The 25,792-nt window shown below is 53.6% G+C and overlaps 1 protein-coding gene across 1 annotated transcript in view; it reads left to right on the top strand.

Annotated features, from left to right (window-relative positions):
• TNNI3K (TNNI3 interacting kinase) overlaps positions 1 to 4,717 on the top strand; it is a gene marked incomplete at both ends in the record, with an annotated part of 44,283 nt that extends 39,566 nt beyond the window's left edge. Inside the window, 4 exons of the mRNA XM_080624063.1 lie at positions 220 to 279; positions 1,621 to 1,790; positions 2,309 to 2,388; positions 4,641 to 4,717. Coding sequence (XP_080480189.1) covers positions 220 to 279; positions 1,621 to 1,790; positions 2,309 to 2,388; positions 4,641 to 4,717 — 387 coding nt within the window. The remainder of the gene's footprint in view (positions 1 to 219; positions 280 to 1,620; positions 1,791 to 2,308; positions 2,389 to 4,640) is intronic.
• Positions 4,718 to 25,792: the final 21,075 nt, after the last annotated feature.

The following is a 25,792-nucleotide window of genomic DNA, read 5'->3' as shown; positions in this document are numbered from 1 at the left end:
TGTGTGATAGAGCTATAAGGCAGTTGATGGTTCAGTCAGCTTGAACTTTCCACAAGATGTGGGCAAACACTTACTAAAATGAGCTTTATTAAAGGTGTTTTGCTCCTGCTCTCAGCAACAAAGGGGCAGTTACTTCTGAGGGCCATGGAACTCAGGGGAAGGGGAATGGGGCCACTGTAATCTGCTTTAACACAGCTCTGCCTCCTCTTGTGTTCGCAGGGGAGACCTGAGTTCTCAGAAGTAGTCACAAAACTAGAGGAATGTCTGTGCAACATTGAGGTAAGGGTGAGTCTGTGTGCGCTGCGGGCTACAAGTGGGGACTGCAGCAGGCGAGGGCAGAGCCTGCAGCCCCTTCACCCATCACTAACCAGTGTGCTGGGTGACGAAGGCACATTGTGAGGAGTGGTTTATACAGGTGCCGGGAGGAGGAGGCAGGACCCACCTATTGCTGTGAGCACCAGGAGCTGCCCACAGAGGTACACTGAAGGAACAGCCCTCAGTGCTGGGGCCATGCAGGGTTTTATGGCCCCATTCCTCCCATCCCAGACTGCTCAGGTTAAAAAGAATCAAAGACAAACTGACCAAGACTCTTGGGAGAAAGCTAAAACTCAGACAATGTCAGAGGCAATGCAAAGGCAATTCCTGCTCTGGGCTGTGGCTATGACACAGATGAATGTATCAGCCTTCAGCCCGGTGTAAGACGAGTGGTCAAAGCGGATGACTCAGAGCTGCAGTTCCTGAAGTGGTATTTTCTGTGTGTATTTGTGCATGTCAGTCTTAAGGAACAAACCAAACCAAAGAACTCCTTGTAAAATGGAGTTTTTGAGCTTAGAGGTCAGAGGAGACACACATAACCTGCTGCCTTCCTTCATGCTCTGACTGCAGCAGGTTACTCCAGGTGAGGCGGAAGCTTTTCAGTGCAGAAAAGCAGGTGAAGCACTATCACAAGGAGCCGCGTCACCTCACGGGAGGCCGGGTTGCTATGGTACACGGGCAGCAGTGTGTGCTGGAAGATATCTGGGGCAAAAGGTTATACATGAAAAGAAAAAGGGAAAGCATTACTTAGCTGGGGAGTTAGAGCTGAGCTGTGCTACAGCCAGGGCACAGCCTTGTTTGAGGAGAGCCTTAAGGAACAAGATCTCTGGTAAGTTAAGCACCGCAGCTGATAATGAGTTTTCTCCCTCCACCTCCTCTATTTCCTCCCTTTTTTCCTCTCCTCAGCTGGTCAAAGCCAGGAGGTTTTTTGTGCACCAAACTCTGAAGGAAATGTAAGGACAGGCCAAGGGGAATGGCTTTAACCTGCCAGAGGGGAGACTGAGATGAGCTCTTAGGCAGAAGCTCTTCCCTGTGAGGGTGCTGAGGCGCTGGCACAGGGTGCCCAGAGAAGCTGTGGCTGCCCCATCCCTGGCAGTGTTCAAGGCCAGGTTGGACACAGGGGCTTGGAGCAAGCTGCTCCAGTGGAAGGGGTCCCTGCCCGTGGCAGGGGTTGGAGCTGGATGAGCTTTAAGGGCCCTTCCAATCCAAACCAGGCTGGGGTTCTGTGACATGCAGGATGCAATGAAGACGAGGGAAGGTTTGTAAATGCGTAACAACAGTGCCTGGTTTTGTCTTTAAACCCAGCTGATGTCCCCAGCCTCCAGCAACAGCAGCGGCTCCCTGTCCCCCTCCTCATCCTCAGACTGCCTCGCTGCTCGGGGAGGCCCTGGCCGCAGCCACGTCGCAGCGCTGCGGAGCCGCTTCGAGCTGGAGTATGCCTTGAACGCGCGGGCGTACGCGGTGTGGTCACAGAGGTAGGTACCGCCCCCGGAGCGCTGAGCGGGGCCCTGCCGGGAGCCGGCCGTGTCCGGCTCTGATCTGAGGAGGGGAGGTGGGGGACAGTCCTGCACATGGCAGCTCCTTGGGATCAGGCATGAGCAGCCTCTTGGCGGGACAGGGGGGTTTGGTCAGGGACTGGAAGGCAATTCAATGAACTTACTTGCAGGGATCTGTTAACAGTGATGCATAGAACACACTACACTGATCTGGGGTTGATGCCTAGAACTGCTTCTGGAATAGCAACATACAAACAGTTGTAAAGCCCCAGACACTCTATTTGAGGGACGTTATGCTGAGAGTGGATGCAGTGTGAGCATGTGAGACATGTTCTTGCTTCATAACTTCTTGCTTTTTGGTTACTGCCAAGGCAGTGGCTGGGCATCAAGCTGAGAGACTTCGTGTTATTTCCTTCCACCTCTGTAGAAGAAGTTCTGATGATCTGAGATGTGACCTGATCACTTATCTAACCTGACCCCTCCTGCTTCATTTGCAGCACGGGGCAACACCCTTCTCAGGGCCTGTCTTTGGATGACATGAGACGAAACTTCCAGTACCCCCCGATCGACAAGAACGGTGAGTTGGTGCAGAACAGCCCTCGGCATGGTTAACCCACAATGCTGCCCCTCCGGAGGCACCAGAACACCCCCCGAGAGAACAGTGCAGGGGCTGGATGGGGTCGGCCGGGGCTGAGGAGGTCACTCACTGCAGCACTGACACATAGGGATCAATCCACTGTGCCTGCTGCTCTTGCTGAGCCCAATGGCAGCACCCCGGACTCACCTTGTGCCTGCCCCATGCAGTGTGCTGGAGCTCAGGGGGAAGGCAGGCAGCCTGCCGATGGAGCAGTGCAAGACTCATCTTCTGAAGCCACTGCTGGAGGCACCACCATACAGAGTACTGCAGTTCACCGACGCAAAACCAGCTCTGATGCCCTCTTACAAAAGCACCACAGAGGAGACAGGAGCCGAGTCTTTGGCCCTGCCTGTGCCACCCACCTCTGTTCTGACAGCTGGGTACAGGTTTTGTCATAAATCATGTATCAGCCTTCAGGATGTGGTGGACAAAGGGGGCAAACAGTGGCAGGAGCCATGAGCCTTACGTGGCAGAGAACAGCAGCAGCATCCTCAGCACCGAGAGCGGGGCTGGGCTCTGACTGGCAGCATGCACGGGCGGGGACACGCACAGCACGGGAGCAGCAGCAGGAAGGTGCCGGTGCTGCTGCAGGCAGGGGGGCTGCTCAACGTCTGCTCCTCCCAGGCACTGCTGCGGAGCATGTACAAGGAGACACCTTTCCCTGTGTGTTCCAATGGCAGCTGTGTGGAGCGACTCCACCATCCTCACTGAGAGCTTGCTGCCATCCCCTGCCCTGGGGCCTCCTCACTTCCTCTCCTGGCATCCGTTCCCTTTTCTGCCACTTCCCAACCTGTTCTGTCACCAGAATTCAGTGGTTTGTTCTGCCTGAAGCATCTGTTCGACACTTGGCATCTTTGCAGCTCTGCACAGGCCTCAGCATGGCCCTTGTGCTCCCTATCTTCACATGAGGTGAGAAGAAGAGAAAATCTCCCCATGTGCTGTGTACACCAGGAGCAGCACTGCTGTCATGAGTGATGAGGTGCTGACCTCTGAAACAGAACAGAAGCTCTGCTGTTATTACTCTGTATGTGACTGCAGAGCTGCAGGGAGCACGCAGGGAGCAGCTCCTAGCACACAGCTTTCATCAGGTACCCGGCACCTGGGAAACTCGGGGAGGAAGAAAACAAGAAACAGGAATGTTCAGTGAACCCCTCTGGTGAGAGCATCCAGGCAAGGCTGGAGCAGGATTCTCAGCTCTGTGTTAGAGAGGAACAAAAGGGAACGAAGGGCTGGGGGAGAAGAGACTCTCCATGTTGGTCCAGTAAAATCAGAGGAGCGGGAGCAGGTGACCAGTGACACCGTGCAAAGGAAGAACTGGTTTCTTTGGCACTGTTGGAGTGTGCATTGGAGATGCAGGGCTGGCATGAGCGGTCACTTTCTGTTTGGTAGTGTCAGGAACTGAAATGCTTCACAAAAACCTCTATCAGAATGCTTCAGCGCAGCACCAGCTGAAAGGACAGAAGGTCATTTCCTGTCGTCGCGCACGGAGGGAACACATGCACAATCAATATGATTGATAAAAGTGATCCGTTTATTGTGCTCAAATAATGGGTATATATAGTGTCAAACTGCCACATACACACAGCTTCCCGTAGTGATTGGTTGGCATATACAGCATTGGGTACATTCCAGGTGCATTTCGGTGACTTTCCCCTGCTCATTTACACATCCTCCTCTCAAGGTCTCTGCTCCTAGTTCACAGACAATTTTTAGCTACAAGGTAGGCCAGCTGGTCTTCTATCTCTATTGGTTAACTTCCAGGGTTTTTACACTGCTGGCAACTGTACACAACTGGTGTTTTTTCTCACTTTCATAGAATCTGTGCTTAATTAAGCTCAGACATGGGAACATGACCTTTGCTTGCTAACCATGTCTCCACAATTTCCAATGGCAAACTTCCACCGTGCCATTAAAACACCGAAATTGGTGTTTTTACGTCGGTAACCGGAGCTGCTTTGTGTTGCTCATTGTGAATTCTTCACACGAGTAACAGGGTCTGTTTACCTCCGAGTTAAACTCCTCGTCAGCAGAGGATATCGAAGGGAAGTTTGCAGCCAGGGAGCAGGTATCAGCATGATCCTGCTCACCCCAAACTGACACACACGTTACCTGGCTGAGGCTTTCACTGCAGGGAAGGCTGGGGGGACCGCTGCGGTGCTGAGCCCCACCAAACCTCTCTCTGTGTCCCGCAGGCTACGTATCGGACCCCATGAGCACCATGAGGTTTCAGTCCTGCAGCAGCAGTGGCAGCTTTGAAGAAAGCAGCTGACAGCGTGAACCGTCCCTCTGCAGAGAGACCCATCACCATGTCAGCATTGACCCAGGCTCCCAGTGCTGCACCGAGGACCCTCAACAGCTCCATGTGCTGGTGGCAAACATCCCTGTCACAAGTCCTGCTTTAGCATCTTTCTCTGCTGACCTGCTTGAGGGTTAGGGGTTTTTGGTGGTGTGCATCTCTTCTTTAGCAAATGAATGTTAATGTAAAATGAGGGATTTAAAAGACATGTAGATGTGGTACTGAGGGACATTGTTAATGATGGACTTGACAGTGCTGGGTTAGTGGTTGGCATTGATGATCTTGAAGGTCTTTTCCTACCTAAATGATTCTGTGATTCTAATGTCCACAAGGAATGCTGCACTTTCACCTGGAGCTTCAATAATATGATGAGGTGAAAGTGAAAATGCATCTGTTGTAGTTTCAGAGCTGTAAAGCAAGATGTTCTTAGCTGGGACTGTCTGGCAGTGAGGGGCTATCGGCCCCGTGCTGACTGGAAGGAGCTGGGAGCCGCTGGTCTGTCCTGGTCAGGAAGAGCAGCAGCCTGTTGCTCCCCACCACCATCCGGACCATGCAGAGCTGAAGATTTTCCTGCTTCCAGCTCCTGAACCAGATCAGTCACAGAATCACAGCCTGGTTTGTGTTGGAAGGGACCTTAAAGCTCCTCCAGCTCCAACCCCTGCCACGGGCAGGGACCCCTTCCACTGGAGCAGCTTGCTCCAAGCCCCTGTGTCCAACCTGGCCTTGAACACTGCCAGGGATGGGGCAGCCACAGCTTCTCTGGGCACCTTGTGCCAGCGCCTCAGCACCCTCACAGGGAAGAGCTTCTGCCTAAGAGCTCATCTCAGTCTCCCCTCTGGCAGGTTAAAGCCATTCCCCTTGTCCAGTTACTTTTTGAGACCCGTTTTCTGTCTGAGCTCCCTCAGTCCCAGACACATCCCATGTCTCATGTTCCGCACCATGGGCTTGCACAGCCCCAGCACAGCAGCCCCCAGCTGCAGCTCACCAAAGCCTGGTCCTTGGATGCTTTGTGCTTGCTGAGAATAAAGGTATTTGGGTGGCCACATTCACTGATCTCTTCCAGCCATCTGTGTTTTCTTACCCACCTGCTTGTTTTGGTTGGAGGGGTTGTTTTTGACAGACACAGTAACCTTCCAGGCCCTTGCTTACAGGAAGCAAGAGGAACTCACAACAAACTCTAAACCACAAGGGAAATATTTAGGACTGTGTCACAAAAAACCTCAGCACAGGGAACAGTTCAGTTTGGCCTCAAAGCAAAGCTGCTGCAGGATGCTCTCTGGAGCCTGCTGAGCACCACACATGGGCTGGGCCACAGCACCTCCGGTCACTGCGCATTCAACATAACTAAATAAACTAAAAGCACCCCGAATAGGTCGGGTGTGTGTGTGGTGAGGGGAGCTGACCGCTGCTTCTAGAGGCAGTGACAGAGTTCATTGCACTGGGGCCTTTTGTCCATAGCGAGGGTTAGCTGGAAGCGCTCCTGCTGTCCTGTTATCCCCTGCCTGGAACACCCCGGTGTCCAAGTGCTGCATTGCAGCAGAGCCGAGCCCGGTGTCCTGGCCGCGAACCTGCTCTGGGGGAGCCCGCTCGGGGCTGGTTCCCTGCAGGGTGGCCCCCACCAGCCCCGGGCAGCGCACGGAGCCGCCGCCAGCGCGGCCACGCAGAGACAGGGCTCGGGCGCTCTCCGTTTCACGGCTGAGCCCACGGGACACGGCGGGAAGCTCCCAGGCACAGCAGCCCCCTCGCAGCAACGCTCCCGTGCGGGACGGAGGCAGCGCCCCAGCATGGAGCCGCCGCGCTCACCCCAGGGCAGCGCTGGCAACGGCTGCACGGCCCCGCTGGTGCTGCCGCCGGCGGCCGCCGCGTCCCCAAGCCGAACGCTGAGGCCGTGCCCGCGCCGCGCCGCCGGGACCCTTGCCCAGCGCTGCCCCGCAGCCTGCGCGCAGCGGGTGCCGTGCCCAGGGTGCGCTCCCACCCGCAGCCAGGGACGAGCTGCGGGGAGCCCCCGACCGCCGGGGCGGCTCCAGCCGCCGCTCTGCCGAGCCAAGCCTCGGAGCGCGCTTGTGTCCTCACCCGTGGTCAGTGCCGTGAATGGCTGGGGGCTGGTGCACATCCTGACGTTCCCCAAGTGCCACCTCCATCTCCTCACGCTGACGTTAGTCAGTGACTAGCAAGGAGCAGAACCACCGCGTGTAGTAGGTCTAAAAGCTGTGGGTTTAGACCTTTTGGCTAGGTCTAAAAGCTCGATGGATTTGCTTACCATAATTCCATCATCTCCAATGACAAGCGAGCTCCCATTTGAAAGTGCACAAATCGCCCATCTTTAACAGCCAGCCCAGCAGCAGCAGGGCCAGTCACTGAAATTGCCAAATTCAGCTCAATTCGGTAGCTGGTTCCAGCCCTCTGACCATGTTAGAAATCAGCTCCATTGAACGACCTGGACACATGAATATGCTCCAGCACAGCTCCAGTTCATGGCCCTCAGTGAGCTGCAAGTGGCTTCATCAGCATGGGGATGAAGAAGGTGAGCATGAGAGTGGGAGAACTGTCTGGTCCATGTCAGGGGAAAAGGTGAGATGGGGCAGGAGCTGCTTCGTACCACAGATCAAAGCTCAACCACACCTGCCCTGTATGTGAGAGAAGAGAAAGAAGCACGACAGAGAAGAGCTCATCCTGTCAAGACGAGCTCAGAAATTACGGCGTGTTCTTGGGAAACCTGATTTTTTTTTTCTCCCAGTCTATAAAACCAGAGTATTTTCAGGGTGGGTTTAGAGCAACACAAGAAGTCGTGCATTTGGCATGTTTCAAGCCAAAGGGTTCATTCCTATAATAGTTAAAATCACACACACAAGTGTCAGTATTTTAAATAATGAATTGTCAGCTTCCTTCCCCAATCACTGCTGCACCGTTCGCCTTGGGCTTCCCTGGTGCCTACCACCAACAAATCACACCTCTTGTGTTTTCATCCTGCACTCAGTAAAGCAGCTGAATGTCAAACAGACCAGTATGAGTCACAACATCCCCAAGTACAGCCTTAGTTTTAGTCCTGACCCTTCCAGGCAACCCCTGCAAAGGCAAATCCCTGCCCTCCTCCTGCCCTTGCTCAGCTCCAACACTTGAATTGCAACCACGTGTACTAACGTGCAGTTGTAAATGGCGCTGGTGCAACCATGCTTACAAGCCACAGGCCTTTGCTCTGCATGAGTGCAGGCATGATGTAGTTACAGCATTCAACTGAGCATTAGTCATTTGGTTAGAAAGAAGAGATCAGTATTGAAGACCAGGCCCTGCTTAACTGGCACGAGTTACTCTTGAACAAGATTCATCATTCTATGAATTCATTTGCAAAGAACTAAGAAACTGCACAGACTGGCCCAGGGGCTTTGATACCTCGGGTGGATGTGCAGTGCCCACCCTTGGAGAAGCTCCTTAGCATGGCTTTCCATTCTGTGCCCTTCACACACCAGGAGATGCAGCAGAGTTGGAATGCAGACTCCAGCAGTGTAGATCTGCAGGCAGCTTCATCCTACTGACCACCCAGCACAGCCCCATGCGCCAGGGAATCACTCCTGACTGGCACCAGCAGAAGCAAAAGGCTTTATTCATTCACAAACACGTTACAGCTGCTCTGATACAATGATCTTCAACATTGCCAAGTGCCAAGAACACCCTGAAGCGTGGCCAGCAGCAAGCCTGGACCCCAAGGACAGAGAACCCCCCTCACAGCAGCCCAGCACCCCCCAAGCAAACATCCCATCCCGTGACCCTGCCGAGCACCCCCAGCTGCTCTATGGGAATCAGAGCATCACTGGATGCCCATGGCTGCTGTAGGGGCACAGCCCCAGCTCACAGTGAAGAGCCTGCAGCTCAGAATAGGAAATGACACACAGGGAAGAGCAGTCAGGACATGGACACAGCCACCACCGTGGACACTGGGTGCAGACACCTCCTGTCCTGTGAGCACACACAGCACAGCCACCCTCAGCCTGCAGCAGCAGTGCTGGGGGAGGAGGCTCAGCCGGTCCAGTATTTCCCTGGGTTTGGGGAAAAACAAGCAGTGGAACATCCCTTGTGATTGTCCTCTTCGTCATTCTGAGTATGCTGCTCCCTGGGCTGGCACGTTCAGGCTTGCTTTGGATGTCTGTTGCACACGGAGCAGCTGCTCTGGTAAAACGTGACAGACAATTGTGGTACTCGTGGAGTGAAATAAAGGAGGGAACACTGCACTCAGCACAAATCTACAGCAACTTGTGTCAGTGTTGCAGGAAGGAGCTGCAGAAAAAGCTTAGAGGCAGCTTTCTTTCCCAAGCTGGGGCTGTACCGGGGGCACGACAGCGGTGTCTGGGACTGCAGGCTCCTACGGAACAGAGAGAAAAACGTCAGCTTACGCAAAACATGCTGAAGTTTGAGCTACTGCAATGCTGCTGCAACAGGTTCCTACAAGCTGATGCCGGAGTAACCAGAAAAGTCAAGTGCTGCTGCTGCGGTAGAGGAGCCAGGCAAGGGAGCGGGATGCTGGGCATCGGGAGCTGCTCCACATGGCAATGGCTGGGGGGCTGCAAGTGTTAGTGCCAGAGCAAATATGTTTGCTGTGAGATTTTGTGAGCAAGGAAGAATGCAGAAGCTGACACCCAAAAGGATTCATCATCCTATGGAGACAGGCTGAGAGAGCTGGGCTTGTCCAGCCTTAAGAAGGCATCGGAGAGACCTTAGAGCAGCTCCAGTGCCTAAAGGGGCTGCAGGAAACCTGGAGATGGGCTTGGGACAAGGGCCTGTAGGGACAGGCCAAGGGGAATGGCTTTAACCTGCCAGAGGGGAGACTGAGATGAGCTCTTAGGCAGAAGCTCTTCCCTGTGGGGGTGCTGAGGCGCTGGCACAGGGTGCCCAGAGAAGCTGTGGCTGCCCCATCCCTGGCAGTGTTCAAGGCCAGGTTGGATACAGGGGCTTGGAGCAAGCTGCTGTAGTGGAAGGGGTCCCTGCCTGTGGCAGGGGTTGGACCTGGATGGGCTTTAAGGTCCCTTCCAACACAAACCATTCCATGATTCTGTGGCTCTATGACCCCTCACCCCAATAACCAGCTGCAGACATTCCACTTATAACAAACGGGATGAAGCGGAGCATCCTCTGCTCGTGACAGGGACAGCATGGGGACAGTGTGTGGGACAGGGGCTGACCCGCACAGGATTCACCTCACAGGGACTGTGGCTCCTCTCGCCTGCATCAGCAGCTCCTGGGGTGTCCGGGCTCCCTCCGACGGGACTGTCCGTCCCCTGCTCCCCGGCCCCAGCAGGGCTCTGTGCACTCGCCGGGACAGGGGCTGCTGCTCCCTCTGCAGTGTCCCCATGGAGGCCGCTCTCCTCCCGCTGTGCTCCCCCCGCCGCCTGCTCTGCCCCGTCCTTGCTGTCCGCTGCCCCCGTGCCCGGATGTCCCCGCTGCTGCCGTGGGGAGCTCAGTGCCTCGGCCCCGGCGGCCCCATCCGCGTTCCCCTCCTGCCCCGCCGCGCTCACCCCCCGCCCCGGGGCAGACAGCGCTGCCCCCTCCACTGCCCCATCGCCGGCAGGCTGCGCCTTCCCAGTTACCTCAGCACACCCCGGAGGTCCCTCCACCCCATCTGCCCGTTCCTCCGGACCTGCTGCTCCCCCCGTGCCCTCTTCTCCAGCCCTGGGCTCTGCTCTGGTCACCTGCACACACGCCGTCCCCTCCCCTCCATCCGCTTTCCCTTCCACTGCTCCCTCCGTCTTTGCCTTGCTGCCTGGAGATGGGTTTCCACACAAGACTGCTTCTGCTGAGCCCTCCTCCTCTTCTGCTGCTGAGGTCTCCTCCAGCCTAAGTGATCCTTCACTTAAGGGATCCCCTCCAGCACCCACCAATGCCTCCAGTTCAGGTGCCTCTTGCAGCAGGGGACCCTTGCCAGGCTCCACAGACTCCTCCACTGTGTCTTCTACTCTCAGGAAAGAACTCCCCTTCACCTCCAATGCCTCGCCAACCTCAGGTGTTGCTGCTTTCCATTTCTGCTCCAACTCTTCCCCTGACGCTTTCAGCTGGGAAAACACATTTGGCTTTACAAAGTCTTCTCCTCCAGGCACTGCCTCTCCTGTGTGCACATCCCGATTCCCCAAGGCCTCCAAGAGAGCCCCAGGCTTCTCCACACCCTCCACACATCCAGAAATGGTTTCCCTGACAGCCTCTTCCCCATAAGGGCCAGCTGCCCCAGCAAACCCTGCTTCTCCCAAGCTAGCGTCCTCCACAACCTCCTCTGCCTCACACACAGCTCCTACCACAACACCCTGAACTGCAGATCCTCCCTCCTGCATGGCCTCAGACACCATCTCACCCATATCCACAACAACCTGACCTGCAGAACCTCCCTCCTGCAAGTCCTCAGACACCATCTCACTCACAACAACACCCTTATCTGCAGAACCTCCCTCCTTCGTGACTTCAGCAGCTACCTCACTCACAACAACACCCTGCCCTGCAGAACCTCCCTCCTGCAAGTCCTCAGACACAATCTCACTCACAAAAGCACCCTGATCTGCAGAATCTCCCTCCTGCAGGGCCTCAGACACCATCTCAACCACCTCCACAACACCCTGACCTGCAGAATGTCCCTCCTGCACAGCCTCAGACATCATCTCACTCACAACACCACCCTGACCTACAGAACCTCCCTCCTCCACTGCCTCAGACACCATTTCATGTACAACAACATCCTGACCTGCAGAACCTCCCTTCCGCACAGAATCAGACGACATCTCACTCACATCTACAACACCGTGATATGCAGAATGTCCCTCCTGCACAGCCTCAAACACCATCTCACCCACATCCACAACACCCTGACCTGCAGAATGTCCCTCCTGTACAGCATCAGACACCATCTCAGCCACCTCCACAACACACTGATCTGCAGAAAGTACCCCCTGCACAGCCTCAGACACCAACTCACACACAAAAACACAACCTGCAGAAACTCCCTCCTGCAAGTCCTCAGACACCATCTCACACACAACACTCTGACCTGCAGAACCTCTCCCTTGCACAGCATCAGACACCACCTCACTCACAACACCTTGACCTGGAGAAACTCTGTCCTGCACAGCATCAGACACCATCTCACTTACAAAACCTTGACCTACAGAAACTATGTCCTGCACAGCATCAGACACCATCTCACTCACAACAACACCCTGACCTGCAGAACCCCCGTCCTGCAAGGCCAGAGACACCATCTCACTCACAACAACACCTTGACCTGCAGGAACTCTGTCCTGCACAGCCTCAGACACCGTCTCACTCACAACAACACCCTGACCTGCAGAACCCCCGTCCTGCAAGGCCAGAGACACCATCTCACTCACAACAACACCTTGACCTGCAGAAACTCTGTCCTGCACAGCCTCAGACACCGTCTCACTCACAACAACACCCTGATCTGCAGAACCTCCATCCTGCACAGTCTCAGGCACCATCTCAACCACCTCCACAACACCCTGACCTACAGAACTTCCGTCCTGCAGGGCTTCAGACAGAATCTCACTCACAACAAAAACCTGATCAGCAGAACCTCTCCTTTGCATGAACTCAGACACTGTCTCACTCACAAGAACACCCTGACGTGCAGAATCTCCCTCCTGCAAGGACTCAGACACCATCTCACTCTCAACAACACCATTACCTGCCGAACCTCCCTCCTGCGTGACCTCAGACACCATCTCACTCACAACAACACCCTGACCTGCAGCACCCATGTCCTGCACAGCCTCAGACACCATCTCAACCACATCTACAACACCCTGAACTGCAGAACCTCTCTCCTGCACGGCCTCAGACGCCATCTGACTCACAACAACACCCTGACATGCAGAACCTCCCTCCTGCATGTCCTCAGACACCATCTCACTCACAAAAACATCATGCCCTGGAGAAACTCCCTCCTGCACGATCTCAGGCACCATCTCACTCACAACAACACCCTGACATGCAGAACCTCCTTCCTGCACAGACTCAGACACGATCTCACTCACATCTACAACACCCTGACCTGCAGAACCTCCGACCTCCAAGGCCTCAGACACAATCTCACTCAGAACAACACCCTGGCCTGCAGAACCTCCCTCCTGCATAGCCTCAGACACCATCTCACTCTCAACAACACTGTGCTCTGCAGAACTTCCCTCCTGTACAGCCTCAGACACCATCTGACTCACAACAACACCCTGATGTGCAGAACGTCCCTCCTGCATGGCCTCAGACACCATCTCACACACACTAACACCCTCAATTGCAGGACCTCCATCCTGCAAGTCCTCAGACACCATCTCACTCACAACACCCTGACCTGCAGAACCTCCCTCCTTCAAGTCCTCAGACACCGTTGCACTCACAATAACACCCTGACCTGCAGAACCTCCCTCCTTCAAGTCCTCAGACACCGTTGCACTCACAACAACACCCTGACCTGCAGAACCTCCCTCCTTCAAGTCCTCAGACACCGTCGCACTCACAACAACACCCTGACCTGCAGAACCTCCCTCCTGCACGGCCTCAGACAACATCTCACTCACAACAGCACCCTGACCTGCAGAACCACTCTCCTGCATGGCCTCAGACAACATCTCACTCACAACAGCACCCTGACCTGCAGAACCTTCTCCTTGCACAGTTTCAGACACAGTTTCACTCACAGCAACACCTTGACCTGCAGAACCACTCTCCTGCACAGCCTCAGACAACATCTCACTCACAACAGCACCCTGACCTGCAGAACCTTCTCCTTGCACAGTTTCAGACACAGTTTCACTCACAGCAACACCTTGACCTGCAGAACCACTCTCCTGCAAGTCCTCAGATGCCATCTCACTCACAACAACAATACCCTGACCTGCAGAACCTCTCTCCTGCAAGTCCTCTGACACCATCTCACTCACAACAATACTCTGACCTGCAGAACCTCCCTCCTGCGTGCTCTCTGACACCATCTCACCCACATCCACAACAAATTTCTCCACAGAAGCTCCCTCCTCAAATTCTCCAGACACCATCTCACTCACATCTCCAACACCCTGACCTGCAGAACCTCCCTCCTTCATGGCCTCAGACGCCATCTCACTAACAACAAAACCCGGACCTGCAAAACCTCCCTTTTGTAAGGCCTCAGATGTCATCTCACTCACAACACCCTGACCTGCAGAACCTTCCCCTTGCACAGCATCAGAAAGTATCTCACACACAACAACACCCTGACCTGCAGAACTTCCCTCCTGCATGACCTCAGACACTACCTCACTCACAACACCACCCTGATCTGCAGAACATGACTCCTGCACAGCCTCAGACACCACGTCACTCACAAGAACCCCCTGATCTGCAGAACCTGACTCCTGTACAGCCTCAGACACCACGTCACTCACAACAACCCCCTGACCTGTAGAGACTCCCTCCTGCGTGTCCTCCGACACCATCTCACTCAAAACACCCTGACCTGCAGAACCGCCCTCCTTTGTGACCTCAGACACCACCTCACTCACAACACCCTGACCTGCAGAACCGCCCTCCTTTGTGACCTCAGACACCACCACACTCACAACACCCTGACCTGTAGAACCTCCCTCCTGCACAGCCTCAGGCAACATCTCACTCACAACAACACCCTGACCTGTAGAACCTCCCTCCTGCACAGCCTCAGACAACATCTCACTCACAAAAACACCTTGAACTGTGGAACATCCCTCTTGCATGACCTCAGACACCGTCACACTCACACCACTACCCTGACCTGCAGAACCTCCCTCCTGCACGGACTCAGACACCATCTCACGCACAACACTCTGACATGCAGAACCTCCCTCCTGGGTGGCCTCAGACACCATCTTTCCCATTTCCACAACACCCTGATTTTCAGAACCTCCCTCCTGCATGGCCTCAGACACAATCTCACTAACAACACCCTGGCCTGCAGAACCTCCCTCCTGCACAGCCTCAGACAACATCACACTCACAACAACCCTCTGACCTGCAGAACCTTCCCCTTGCACAGTTTCAGACACAATTTCACTCACAACAACACCCTGACCGTCAGAACCTCTCCCCTGCATAGCCTCAGACACCACCTCACTCACAACATCCTGACCTGCAGAACCTCCCTCCTGCACAGCCTCAGACACCATCTCACTCACAACAACACCCTGACCTTTGGAACCTTTCTCCTGCAAGGCCTCAGACACCATCCCACACACACCACCACCCTGACATGCAGAACCTCCCTCCTGCATGACCTCAGACACCATCTCACTCACAACAACTCCCTGACCTGCAGAACCTCCCTCCTGCACGGACTCAGATACCATCTCACTCACAACAACACCTTGACCTGCAGAACCTTCCTCCTGCATGGACTCAGATACCATCTCACTCACAACAACACCTTGACCTGCAGAACCTCCCTCCTGCATGTCCTCAGACACCATCTCACTCACAACAACACCCTGACATGCAGAATCTCCCCCCTGCACAGGCTCAGACACTATCTCACTCACAACAACACCCTGACATGCAGAATCTCCCCCCTGCACAGGCTCAGACACCATCTCACTCACAACACCTTGACCTGCAGAACCTCCCTCCTGCATGACCTCAGACACCATCTCACTCACAACAATACCCTGACATGCAGAACCTCCCACCTGCACAGTCTCAGACACCATCTCACTCACAACAACACCCTGACATGCAGAATCTCCCCCCTGCACAGGCTCAGACACCATCTCACTCACAACACCTTGACCTGCAGAACCTCCCTCCTGCATGACCTCAGACACCATCTCACTCACAACAACTCCCTGACCTGCAGAACCTCCCTCCTTCATGACCTCAGACATCATCTCACTCACAACAACACCCTGACATGCAGAACCTCCCTCCTGCACGGACTCAGACACCATCTTACTCACAAAAACACCCTGACCTGCAGAACCTCCCCCCTGCACAGCCTCAGACACCATCTCACCTACATCCACAACACCCTGACATGCAGACTCTCTAACTTGCACAGCCCGGGACACCATCTCATTCACAACAACACCCTGACATGCAGAAACTCCTGCCTGCACAGCCTCACAAACCATCTCACCCACAACAACCCCCTCATCTGCAGAACCTCTCTCCTGCAAGTCCTCAGACACCATCTTACTCACAACAACACCCTGACCTGCAGAACCTCCCTCCTGCATGTCATCAGACACCATCTCACTCACAACAACACTCTGACCTGCAGAACCTCCCCCCTGCACAGCCTCAGACACCATCTCACCTACATCCACAACACCCTGACATGCAGAATCTCTACCTTGCACAGCCTGGGACACCATCTCACTCACAACAACACCCTGACATGCAGAAACTCCTGCCTGCACAGCCTCACAAACAATCTCACCCATAACACCCTCATCTGCAGAACCTCCCTCCTGCAAGTCCTCAGACACAATCTCACTCACAACAACACCCTGACTAGCAGAATCTCCCTCATTCAAGGCCTCAGGTACCATCTCACTCACAACACCCTGACCTGCAGAACCTCCATCCTGCGTGACCTCAGACACCAACTCATCCACAAGAACACCCTGACCTGCAGAACCTCCCTCCTGTACAGCCTCACACACCATCTCACTCAGAACAGCACCCTGACATGCAGAACCTCCCTCCTTCGTGACCTCAGACACCATCTCACTCACAACACCCCAACCTGCAGAACCTCCCTCCTGCGTGACTTCAGACACCAACTCACTCACAACACCACGCTGGCCTGCAGATCCTCCCTCCGGTGTGGCCTCAGACACCATCTCACTCACAACAACACCCTGACCTGCAGAACTTCCCTCCTGCGTGACCTTAGACACCATCTCACCCACCTCCACAACACCCTGACCAGTAGAACCTCCCTCCTGCACAGCCTCAGGCAACATCTCACTCACAACACCCGGACCTGCAAAACCTCCCTCCTGCACAGGCTCAGACACCATCTCACTCACAACAACACCCTGACATGCAGAATCTCCCTCCTGCACAGCCTCAGACACCATCTCACTCACAACAACACCCTTATCTGCAGAACCTCCCTCCTTCATGACTTCAGCAGCCACCTCACTCACACCTACAACACCCTGACTTGCAGAACCTCCCTCCTGCGTGACCTCAGCAACCACCTCACTCACAACAGCACCGTGACCTGCAGAACCTCTCCCTTGCACACCCTCAGACACCATCTCGTTCACAACAACACCCTGACCTGCAGAACCTCTCCATTGCACACCCTCAGACACCATCTCGTTCACAACAACTCTCTGACCTGCAGAACCTCCCTCCTGGATGGCCTCAGACACCATCTCACCCACCTCCACTACACCCTGACATGCAGAACTTCCCCCCTGCAAGGCATCAGATACAATCTCACCTACATCCACAACACCCTGACATGTAGAATCTCCCTGCTTCAGAGCCTCCGTAACCATCTCACTCACAACAATACCCTGACCTGGAGAATGTCCCTCCTGCGTTACCTCAGACACCCTCTCACTCAGAACAACACCCTGACCTGCAGAACTTCTCCCTTGCACAGCATCAGACACCATCTCACTCACATCTACAACACCCTTACCTGCAGAACCTCCGTCCTGCAAGGCCTCAGACACCATCTCACTCACAACATCACCCTGACCTGCAGAACCTCCCTCCTGCACAGCCTCAGACACAATCTCACTCACATCTACAACACCTTTTCCCGCAGAACATCCCTCCTGCAAGGCTTCAGACACCATCTCATTCACAACAAAACCCTGATGTGCAGAACCTCCCTCCTGCACAGCCTCAGACACCATCTCACTCACAAGAAAACCCTGACCTGGAGAATGTCCCTCCTGCATGACCTCAGACATGACCTCACTCACAACAACACCCTGACCTGCAGAACTTCCCTCCTGCACAGCTTCAGACACAATCTCTCTCACAAAAAGAACCTGACCTGTAGAACCTTCCCCTTGCACAGTCGCAGACACCGTCTCACACACAACACCCTGACCTAGAGAATGTCCCTCCTGCGTGACCTCAGACATGACCTCACTCTCAACACCACCCTGACCTGCAGAACCTACGTCCTGCACAGCCTCAGACACCATCTCAGCCACATCTACAACACCCTTTCCTGCATAACCTGTGTTCTGCAAGGCCTCAGACACCATCTCACACACAACAACACCCTGACCTGCAGAACCTCCCCCTTGCACAGCATCAGACACCATCTCACTCACATCTACAACACCCTTTCCTGCAGAACCTCTGTCCTGCAAGGCGTCAGACACCACCTCACTCACAACACCCTCACCTGCAGAACCTCCCTCCTGCATAGTCTCAGCTACTTTCTCACTCTCAACAACACCCTGACCTGCAGAACCTCCTTCCTGCACAGCCTCAGGCACCATCTGACTCACAACAAAACCCTGATGTGCAGAACCTTCCCCTTGCACAGTTTCAGACATCATCTCACTCACAACACCACCTTGACATGCAAAACCTTCCTCCTGCACAGCCTCATACATCATCTCACCCTCCTCCACAACACCCTGACCTGCAAAACCTCCCTTTTGTACAGCCTCAGACACCATCTCAATCACAATGCCACCCTGACCTGCAGAACCTCCCTCCTGAATACTCTCAGACACCATCTCAATCAGAACACCCTGACCTGCAGAACCTGCCTCCTGCGTGACCTCATTCACCACCTCAGTCACAACACCACCCTGACCTGCAGAACCTCCCTCCTGAATACTCTCAGACTCCATCCCACCCTCCTCCACAACACCCTGACCTGCAGAACCTGCCTCCTGAACACTCTCAGACACCATCTCAATCAGAACACCCTGACCTGCAGAACCTGCCTCCTGCGTGACCTCATTCACCACCTCAGTCACAACACCACCCTGATCTGCAGAGCCTCCCTCCTGAACACCCTCAGACACCAACTCATTCACAACAACACCCTGACCTGCAGAACCTGCCTCCTTCGTGACCTCATTCACCACCTCACTCACAACAACACCCTGACCTGCAGAACCTGCCTCCTGCAGGACCTCATTCACCATCTCACGCACAACAACACCCTGAACTGCAGAGCCACCCTCCTGAACACAGTCAGACACCATCTCAATCACAACACCCTGACCTGCAGAACCTTCCTCCTGAACACCCTCACACACCATCTCAATCACAACACCTTGACCTGCAGAATCTGCCTCCTGCGGGACCTCATTCACCACCTCATTCACAACAGCACTCTGACCTGCAGAACCTGCCTTCTGCATGACCTCATTCACCACCTCACTCACAACACCCTGACCTGCACAGCCTCCCTCCTGAACACCCTCAGACACCATCTCAACCACAACACCCTGACCTGCAGAATCTCCCTCCTGAACACCCTCAGACAGCATCTCAATCACAACACCCTGACCTGCAGAATCTCCCTCCTGAATACCCTCAATAACAACACCCTGATCTGCAGAACCTCCCTCCTGTGTGACCTCATTCACCACCCCACTTACAACATCATCCTTACCTACAGAGCCTCCCTCCTGAACACACTCAGATACCATCTCAATCACAACACCCTGACCTGCAGAGCCTTCCTCCTGAACACCCTTAGACACCATCTCAATCACAACACCCTGACCTGCAGAACCTTCCTCCTGATCACCCTCAGACACCATCTCAATCACAACACCCTCACCTGCAGAATCTCCCTCCTGAACACCCTCAGACACCATCTCAATCACAACACCCTCACCTGCAGAATCTGCCTCCTGCGGGACCTCAGACACCATCTCAATTACAACACTGTGACCTGCAGAACCTGCCTCCTGTGTGATCTCATTCACCACCTCACTCACAACAACACCCTGACCTGCAGATTCTCCCTCCAGAACACTCTCAGACACCATCTCAATCACATCAACCTGATCTGCAGAGTCTCCCTCCTGAACACCCTCACACACCATCTCAATCACATCACCCTGATCTGCACAGTCTCCCTCCTGAACACCCTCACACACCATCTCAATCACATCACCCTGATCTGCAGAGTCTCCCTCCAAAACACTCTCAGACAACGTCTCAATCACATCAACCTGATCTGCACAGTCTCCCTCCAAAACACTCTCAGACACCATCTCAATCACAACACCCTGATCTGCAGAACCTCTCTCCTGTGTGACCTCATTCACCACCCCACTTACAACATCACCCTGACCTGCAGAGCCTCCCTCCTGAACACTCTCAGATACCATCTCAATCACAACACCCTGACCTGTAGAACCTTCCTCCTGAACACCCTCAGACAGCATCTCAATCACAACACCCTGACCTGTAGAACCTTCCTCCTGAACACCCTCAGACACCATCTCAATCACAACACCCTCACCTGCAAAGTCTCCCTCCAGAACACCCTCAGACACCATCTCAATTACAACACCCTGATCTGCAGAACCTGCCTCCTGTGTGATCTCATTCACCACCTCACTCACAGCAACACCCTGACCTGCAGAGTCTCTCTCCAGAACACTCTCAGACACCATCTCAATCACATCAACCTGATCTGCATAGTCTCCCTCCTGAACACTCTCAGACACCATCCCAATCATATCACCCTGATCTGCAGAACCTTCCTCCTGAATACCCTCAGACACCATCTCAATCACAACACCCTGACCTGCAGAACCTTCCTCCTGAACACTCTCAGACACCATCTCAATCACAACACCCTGATCTGCAGAACCTTCCTCCTGAACACCCTCACACACCATCTCAATCACATCACCCTGATCTGCAGAACCTTCCTCCTGAATACCCTCAGACACCATCTCAATCACAACACCCTGACCTGCAGAGTCTCCCTCCAGAACACCCTCAGACAGCATCTCAACCACAACATGCTGACCTGCAGAACCTTCCTCCTGAACAGTCTCAGACACCATCCCAATCATATCACCCTGATCTGCAGAACCTTCCTCCTGAACACCCTCAGACACCATCTCAATCACAACACCGTGACCTGCAGAGTCTCCCTCCAGAACACCCTCACACACCATCTCAATCACACCACCCTGATCTGCAGAACCTTCCTCCTGAACAGTCTCAGACACCATCTCAATCACACCACCCTGATCTGCAGAACCTTCCTCCAGAACACCCTCAGACAGCATCTCAATCACAACACCCTCACCTGCAGAGTCTCCCTCCAGAACACCCTCAGACAGCATCTCAATCACAACACCCTCACCTGCAGAACCTTCCTCCTGAACACCCTCAGACAGCATCTCAATCACAACACCCTCACCTGCAGAGTCTCCCTCCAGAACACCCTCAGACACCATCTCAATCACAACACCTTGACCTGCAGAACCTTCCTCTTGAACACCCTCAGACACCATCTCAGTCACAACACCCTCAACTGCAGGACCTCCCCCCTGCACAGCCTCATACACCATCTCATTCACAACACCCTGATCTGCAGAACCTCCCCCCTGAACACCCTCAGACACCATCTCAACCACCTCCACAGCACCCTGACCTGCAGAACCTCCCCCCTGCATGGCCTCAGGTTCCTGCCCTCCCCATGCTGCCAGGCTCCCCATCCCCTCCCTCACACCCTCCTCTTCCCCGGGTGCCACCTCTGCACCAGACTCCGCTCCCTTCCATGTCTCCTGTCCTTTGGGATCTCCTTCTGCCCCGGTGCTCTCCTCAGGTGCAGATTCCCGCACCACGAGCAGACTCTCCATCAGCAGCACAGCCACGGTGTCCTCCTTGGGCAGCAGATCTCCCACCCACGACACTTCTTCTGCCTCTTTGGATAGAGCGTCTCCTCCTTCAGCCACAGACTCTTCCTCCTCAAGTGCTTGTTTCTCCCCTTCCATCTGCCCGTCTTGTAGCACTTGTTTTGCTGCCTTCTGTACGTCAGTTGTTCTTGTTTCTTCGGTCAAGGAGGCTGCATCTGGTGCTATTAGGGAACAATCAAACATTAGTTTTACTGAGAACTGTGTTAGTGTGAAGGCTGTTTATGGGGTTATCATTAAAGATGTGATCTGTCCCGAGCAATGAAGTGACATCGGCATGGTGATGAGAAGAAAACTTGCTTTGCTGCTTCTCATCACCCACCATGCTCTGGCTGTGCTCCCAGTGCTGCTCTTCTGGCACCTGGCACACCTCACTGAAGCAAAGACATCAATGTATGACCAGCCTCCAGCTCTGGTGGGCCTGCCTGTGCGCTCTCCTCCCTGACCCGCCTCTCTGAGACCTCAGGTGTGTGAGCTACAGGTGCAGTGACATTCAAACATGCAGAAATAGGTGTAAACTGCTCATGTGAAATAGGCACACACAGGAAGAGCCCTCAGCTGCTCCTGCAGAATAGGGAACTGCCCATGGGTGCTCTAATTACACCAGGGGAATAGCACAGGATCGATTCCCACCCTCTGGGAATCCAGTGCTCCAGGATGTGTCCCTGGCCATCACCCCAGCACCCTGCACTGCTGCACCCATGTTCCATACAAACCTGGCAGGTTCCTATTCTTTAGGAGCCAAGAAGTTTTGTGCCACTGCAAGGAGGAAGGAGCAATATCTTTCCCAAGCCACCCTCTCTCAAACAGGGCAAAGTCCAGGAGCAACATGTTCTCTGCCCTGGTCTGTACATCAGAAACATGGATCTTCGTGGAGACCAACACACAAAGACCACTGGACTTGGAAATTGAACGTTACAGACAGTTGTTTGCTGCCAGCTGAAGCAATCTCATCAGAGAAAGAATTACTGAGAGGACAACTATTACTGACAGACCAGAGATGAGAAGGAACCTTCAGCCTCGTGCATACACCTCCTGGATGAAAGACAACAAACCCTAAAAGCCTGTGTGTTCTTGGACTACATAGAGCAAGAAGATTAAAAGGCTCCCAGTTGGCCTGAAAAACACTTGGAACACACTGGATGAATGTACCAACATAGAAGACAGTGCACAACCAGCACTTTAAAACAATATAGATGATTTATTCCGCCTGTTAGAGAATGGAGGAAGGGAACAGAAGAGCAACAGTCAGAGCAGACTGAAGTCAGTTTTAACCTCTGGTTTTCTGCTCTTTTCAGCCTCATTGCTACTGTGGAGTGGAATCTTACCATGTCCTGTCCCTGTGGCTCACTGCAGCAGGGCGGCTTTAATGTACAACATGCAAGCCTCTGCTGTCTGCAGCAGTAAGCTGCCAGGGTGGCTGGACCAGGGAAGTTCTCAGAGGGAATCAGGATCAAGCTGAAATTTCCTCCCTGACAATTATGCCAACTGCTAAGAGGGAGGTGGGTTTGGGAGACACATAGGGAACAGCCTGGGGACCAAGTCTGCCACTCTTGTCCTTCCCTTTCCCAAGGCAGCCCTGTGCCAGCTGGAAGCAAAGGGAAGCTCACTGGATTCCTGCTTCCCACAGCTGTTCCCTTGACTGGCAGCCAGTTTTTCGATGGCCTGGATTCTTTACCTAGGACCATTATAACTGCTGAAAAAAGCATTAATGATAAATGGGTACAGAAGGCAGCTAGGCATCACCCCATTGTACACAAGTAAGAAAAGAGCACAAGGAGGGTCTGTAACCTCGAAAACAAAAGGCAAACACTTCTATAAAGAGACTTCAGATGAATAAGATTTAATTCGCGTCCCCAGTGGAGAGCTGACCTCACCTTCACTGGCACCATGCTCTGCACTTGTTATGTGTTCTTCTTCCTCATCCACATGGGAATCACCAGGCTCAGGTTCGGAATTCACATGGTGATCATTTCCAACTGCCTTTGCCATCTCTGCCTGGGCTGGTTTGAAATCGTCAAAAACTAGCAGAGGGTTACAAGAGAGCAAGCAAGAGAAACCGTTAAAAAGCAAGAGGAGAGTGGAAGCCACTCAGCAATCTCAGCCTGACTCCAGAGCTGGAATGCTGGGGCAGGCCCGACCAGAGCGGTGCGAACCCTCACTGGCAGGAAGGTAATTACAGTTAAATAAAAGATTAAACCCAAAAGGAGACAATCACTCCAAATCCAAGGGAAGAGCCACGCAGGAGCTCCACTGAAGCACAGAGCAGCAATCTTGCACAACTCTTCACAAACAGTGGGGTTGCTTTGCTCTGAGGGGGGTCAAGACTCAAGCAACAGCATTGGTTTATAGACATAAAATCATTATTGGCTTATGGACATGGTTTTAGAATTCTATATTAAGCTCCCAACTGCAGTTCTGAGGATTCCCCAATCCCTCAAACTAACATAAGTGACCAAAGACTTTGCTTAGCTACAGCTAAGTGGGAATTATTGTGCTCTGTACATGCAATGACCCTTCACAGTCAAGTCACATGCTCAACGTTATTGTTAAGATGCATCACTCCCACTCTTGCTTATGCCTTGCTGAATGATTATGCAAGTGGCTTTCAAGCTAGAAAAACTGAACAAGTTCTCTATGAGCAGTGTTCCAGCCACGTACACAGTCCAATCCCTCCCAAACCTCTCCAAGAGCTCTCCCCTCCAGCAACCCAGGTGTCTCCCTCCAAGTTCTACCAGCTTTCTATATCTTTCCTTTCCTGTTGCAATTACTGGCTTAGTCTCTCACACAGATCACTTCCAAGTTTGCTACTGACATTGACTGGCAGCCTAAACCCAGACCTTGCTTTTGGTTTTACTGCCAGCTGTGCCCATGAGGAACTGCAGCCCTTTAGGTGCATCTCTGCAACAGCTCCTGCCTTGGTTTGTGTTGTGACTGTCGGTGTGAGACCTGTGTAATCCCTGTTGCTGCCAGGATGGTGCCAGTGCTCATACGTTCCACATATGGAACAACAAAGTCCTTGTCCAAAAGGGAGAAACTCAGCGAACTGTTTGTACTTGAGACTTCAGTCAAGCACAGCCTTCAGGTCTTAGAGGAGACAATCACAACATTTCAGATCTTATTACTGTAGGTGACATGGTCTACACTTGCCAGCTTCATCTATGCAGCATCTATGCACTTCTTCCTCATTCTGGTTTTCAGATGTTTCTAGAAGACAAGTTCTTCTCCAGGCTCAGTGAGAACACAGACACTTTTCAGTATCTTCACCAATGATCTTCCCAGAACCAGCGCTCTTCTCTTCCCACATCTCTGCCTCCCTTTTCCCATGCACACCCTGTGCTCTCACCTTTCCCCAACCTCTCAGCTTTTTGCTATGGGGCTGTTTCTTTCTACACTGCTGATTCTGGTTTTCCACCCACCCTTGTCTATGGTATTTTTCTTCTTTTTCCCACTTTTGTGTTAATTTTCTCTTCTTCCTCCTCCTGTGGTTCCTCCTACTTCGTGCTTACACCCATTGGTGCTACCCCATCAGCACCCTGCCTGCACCACCTTTCTGAACAGAACTGTGAGCACATTTCCAAACGACCACTTCAGCCTGGGGTCCACAAGGCAGCACAAGTACCCATTTGTGTGGGCCACAGCTCCCAAAGGGCAGCAGCAGCTTCACTCCCTGATCTCACACTTCACTGGGGTGAAGCACTAAGGAACCATAGAAGCTGAGCAGGAAGGTTCATAAGGTTCCTCCTGGGATCCTGACGTGGTCTCTGCAGTCGTGCCCATCCTGCTCCAGTCATTCAGAGCAGACAAGAAGCTTTCTGCTCCAGGACACCCCTTGGCTGCCTGCTGCAGGATATAGGCAGCATGTCCTCTCAGCCGGTGCTTTGCCAAGTGCGGTGCACATTTACTGCCCTGGCTCTAGGGCTGCCACATGCTCTGCAGTTACTGCCTGTGCAACCTCTGCCGACGGGAGCTGACAGGTTGGGGCTCAGGGCCGCAGCAGGGTGACGAGCACTGCTCACAGCACTTCTCTCTTGGGATCAGGAGTTCCTTGTCACAAGGAGCGCAGCAGGACCAGAACACACACAGCAGGGGCTGTTCCAGCTATGCCCATGCTCCTGACAGAGCTGTCACACTGGGCACTGGCCTGCCCAGGCGCTGTCCAGAGGAG

Source organism: Psittacula echo (assembly GCF_963264785.1).
Source record: "Psittacula echo genome assembly, chromosome: 7".
NCBI classification, from domain to species: Eukaryota; Metazoa; Chordata; class Aves; order Psittaciformes; family Psittacidae; genus Psittacula; species Psittacula echo.
This window is presented reverse-complemented; position numbering and strand designations above follow the sequence as displayed.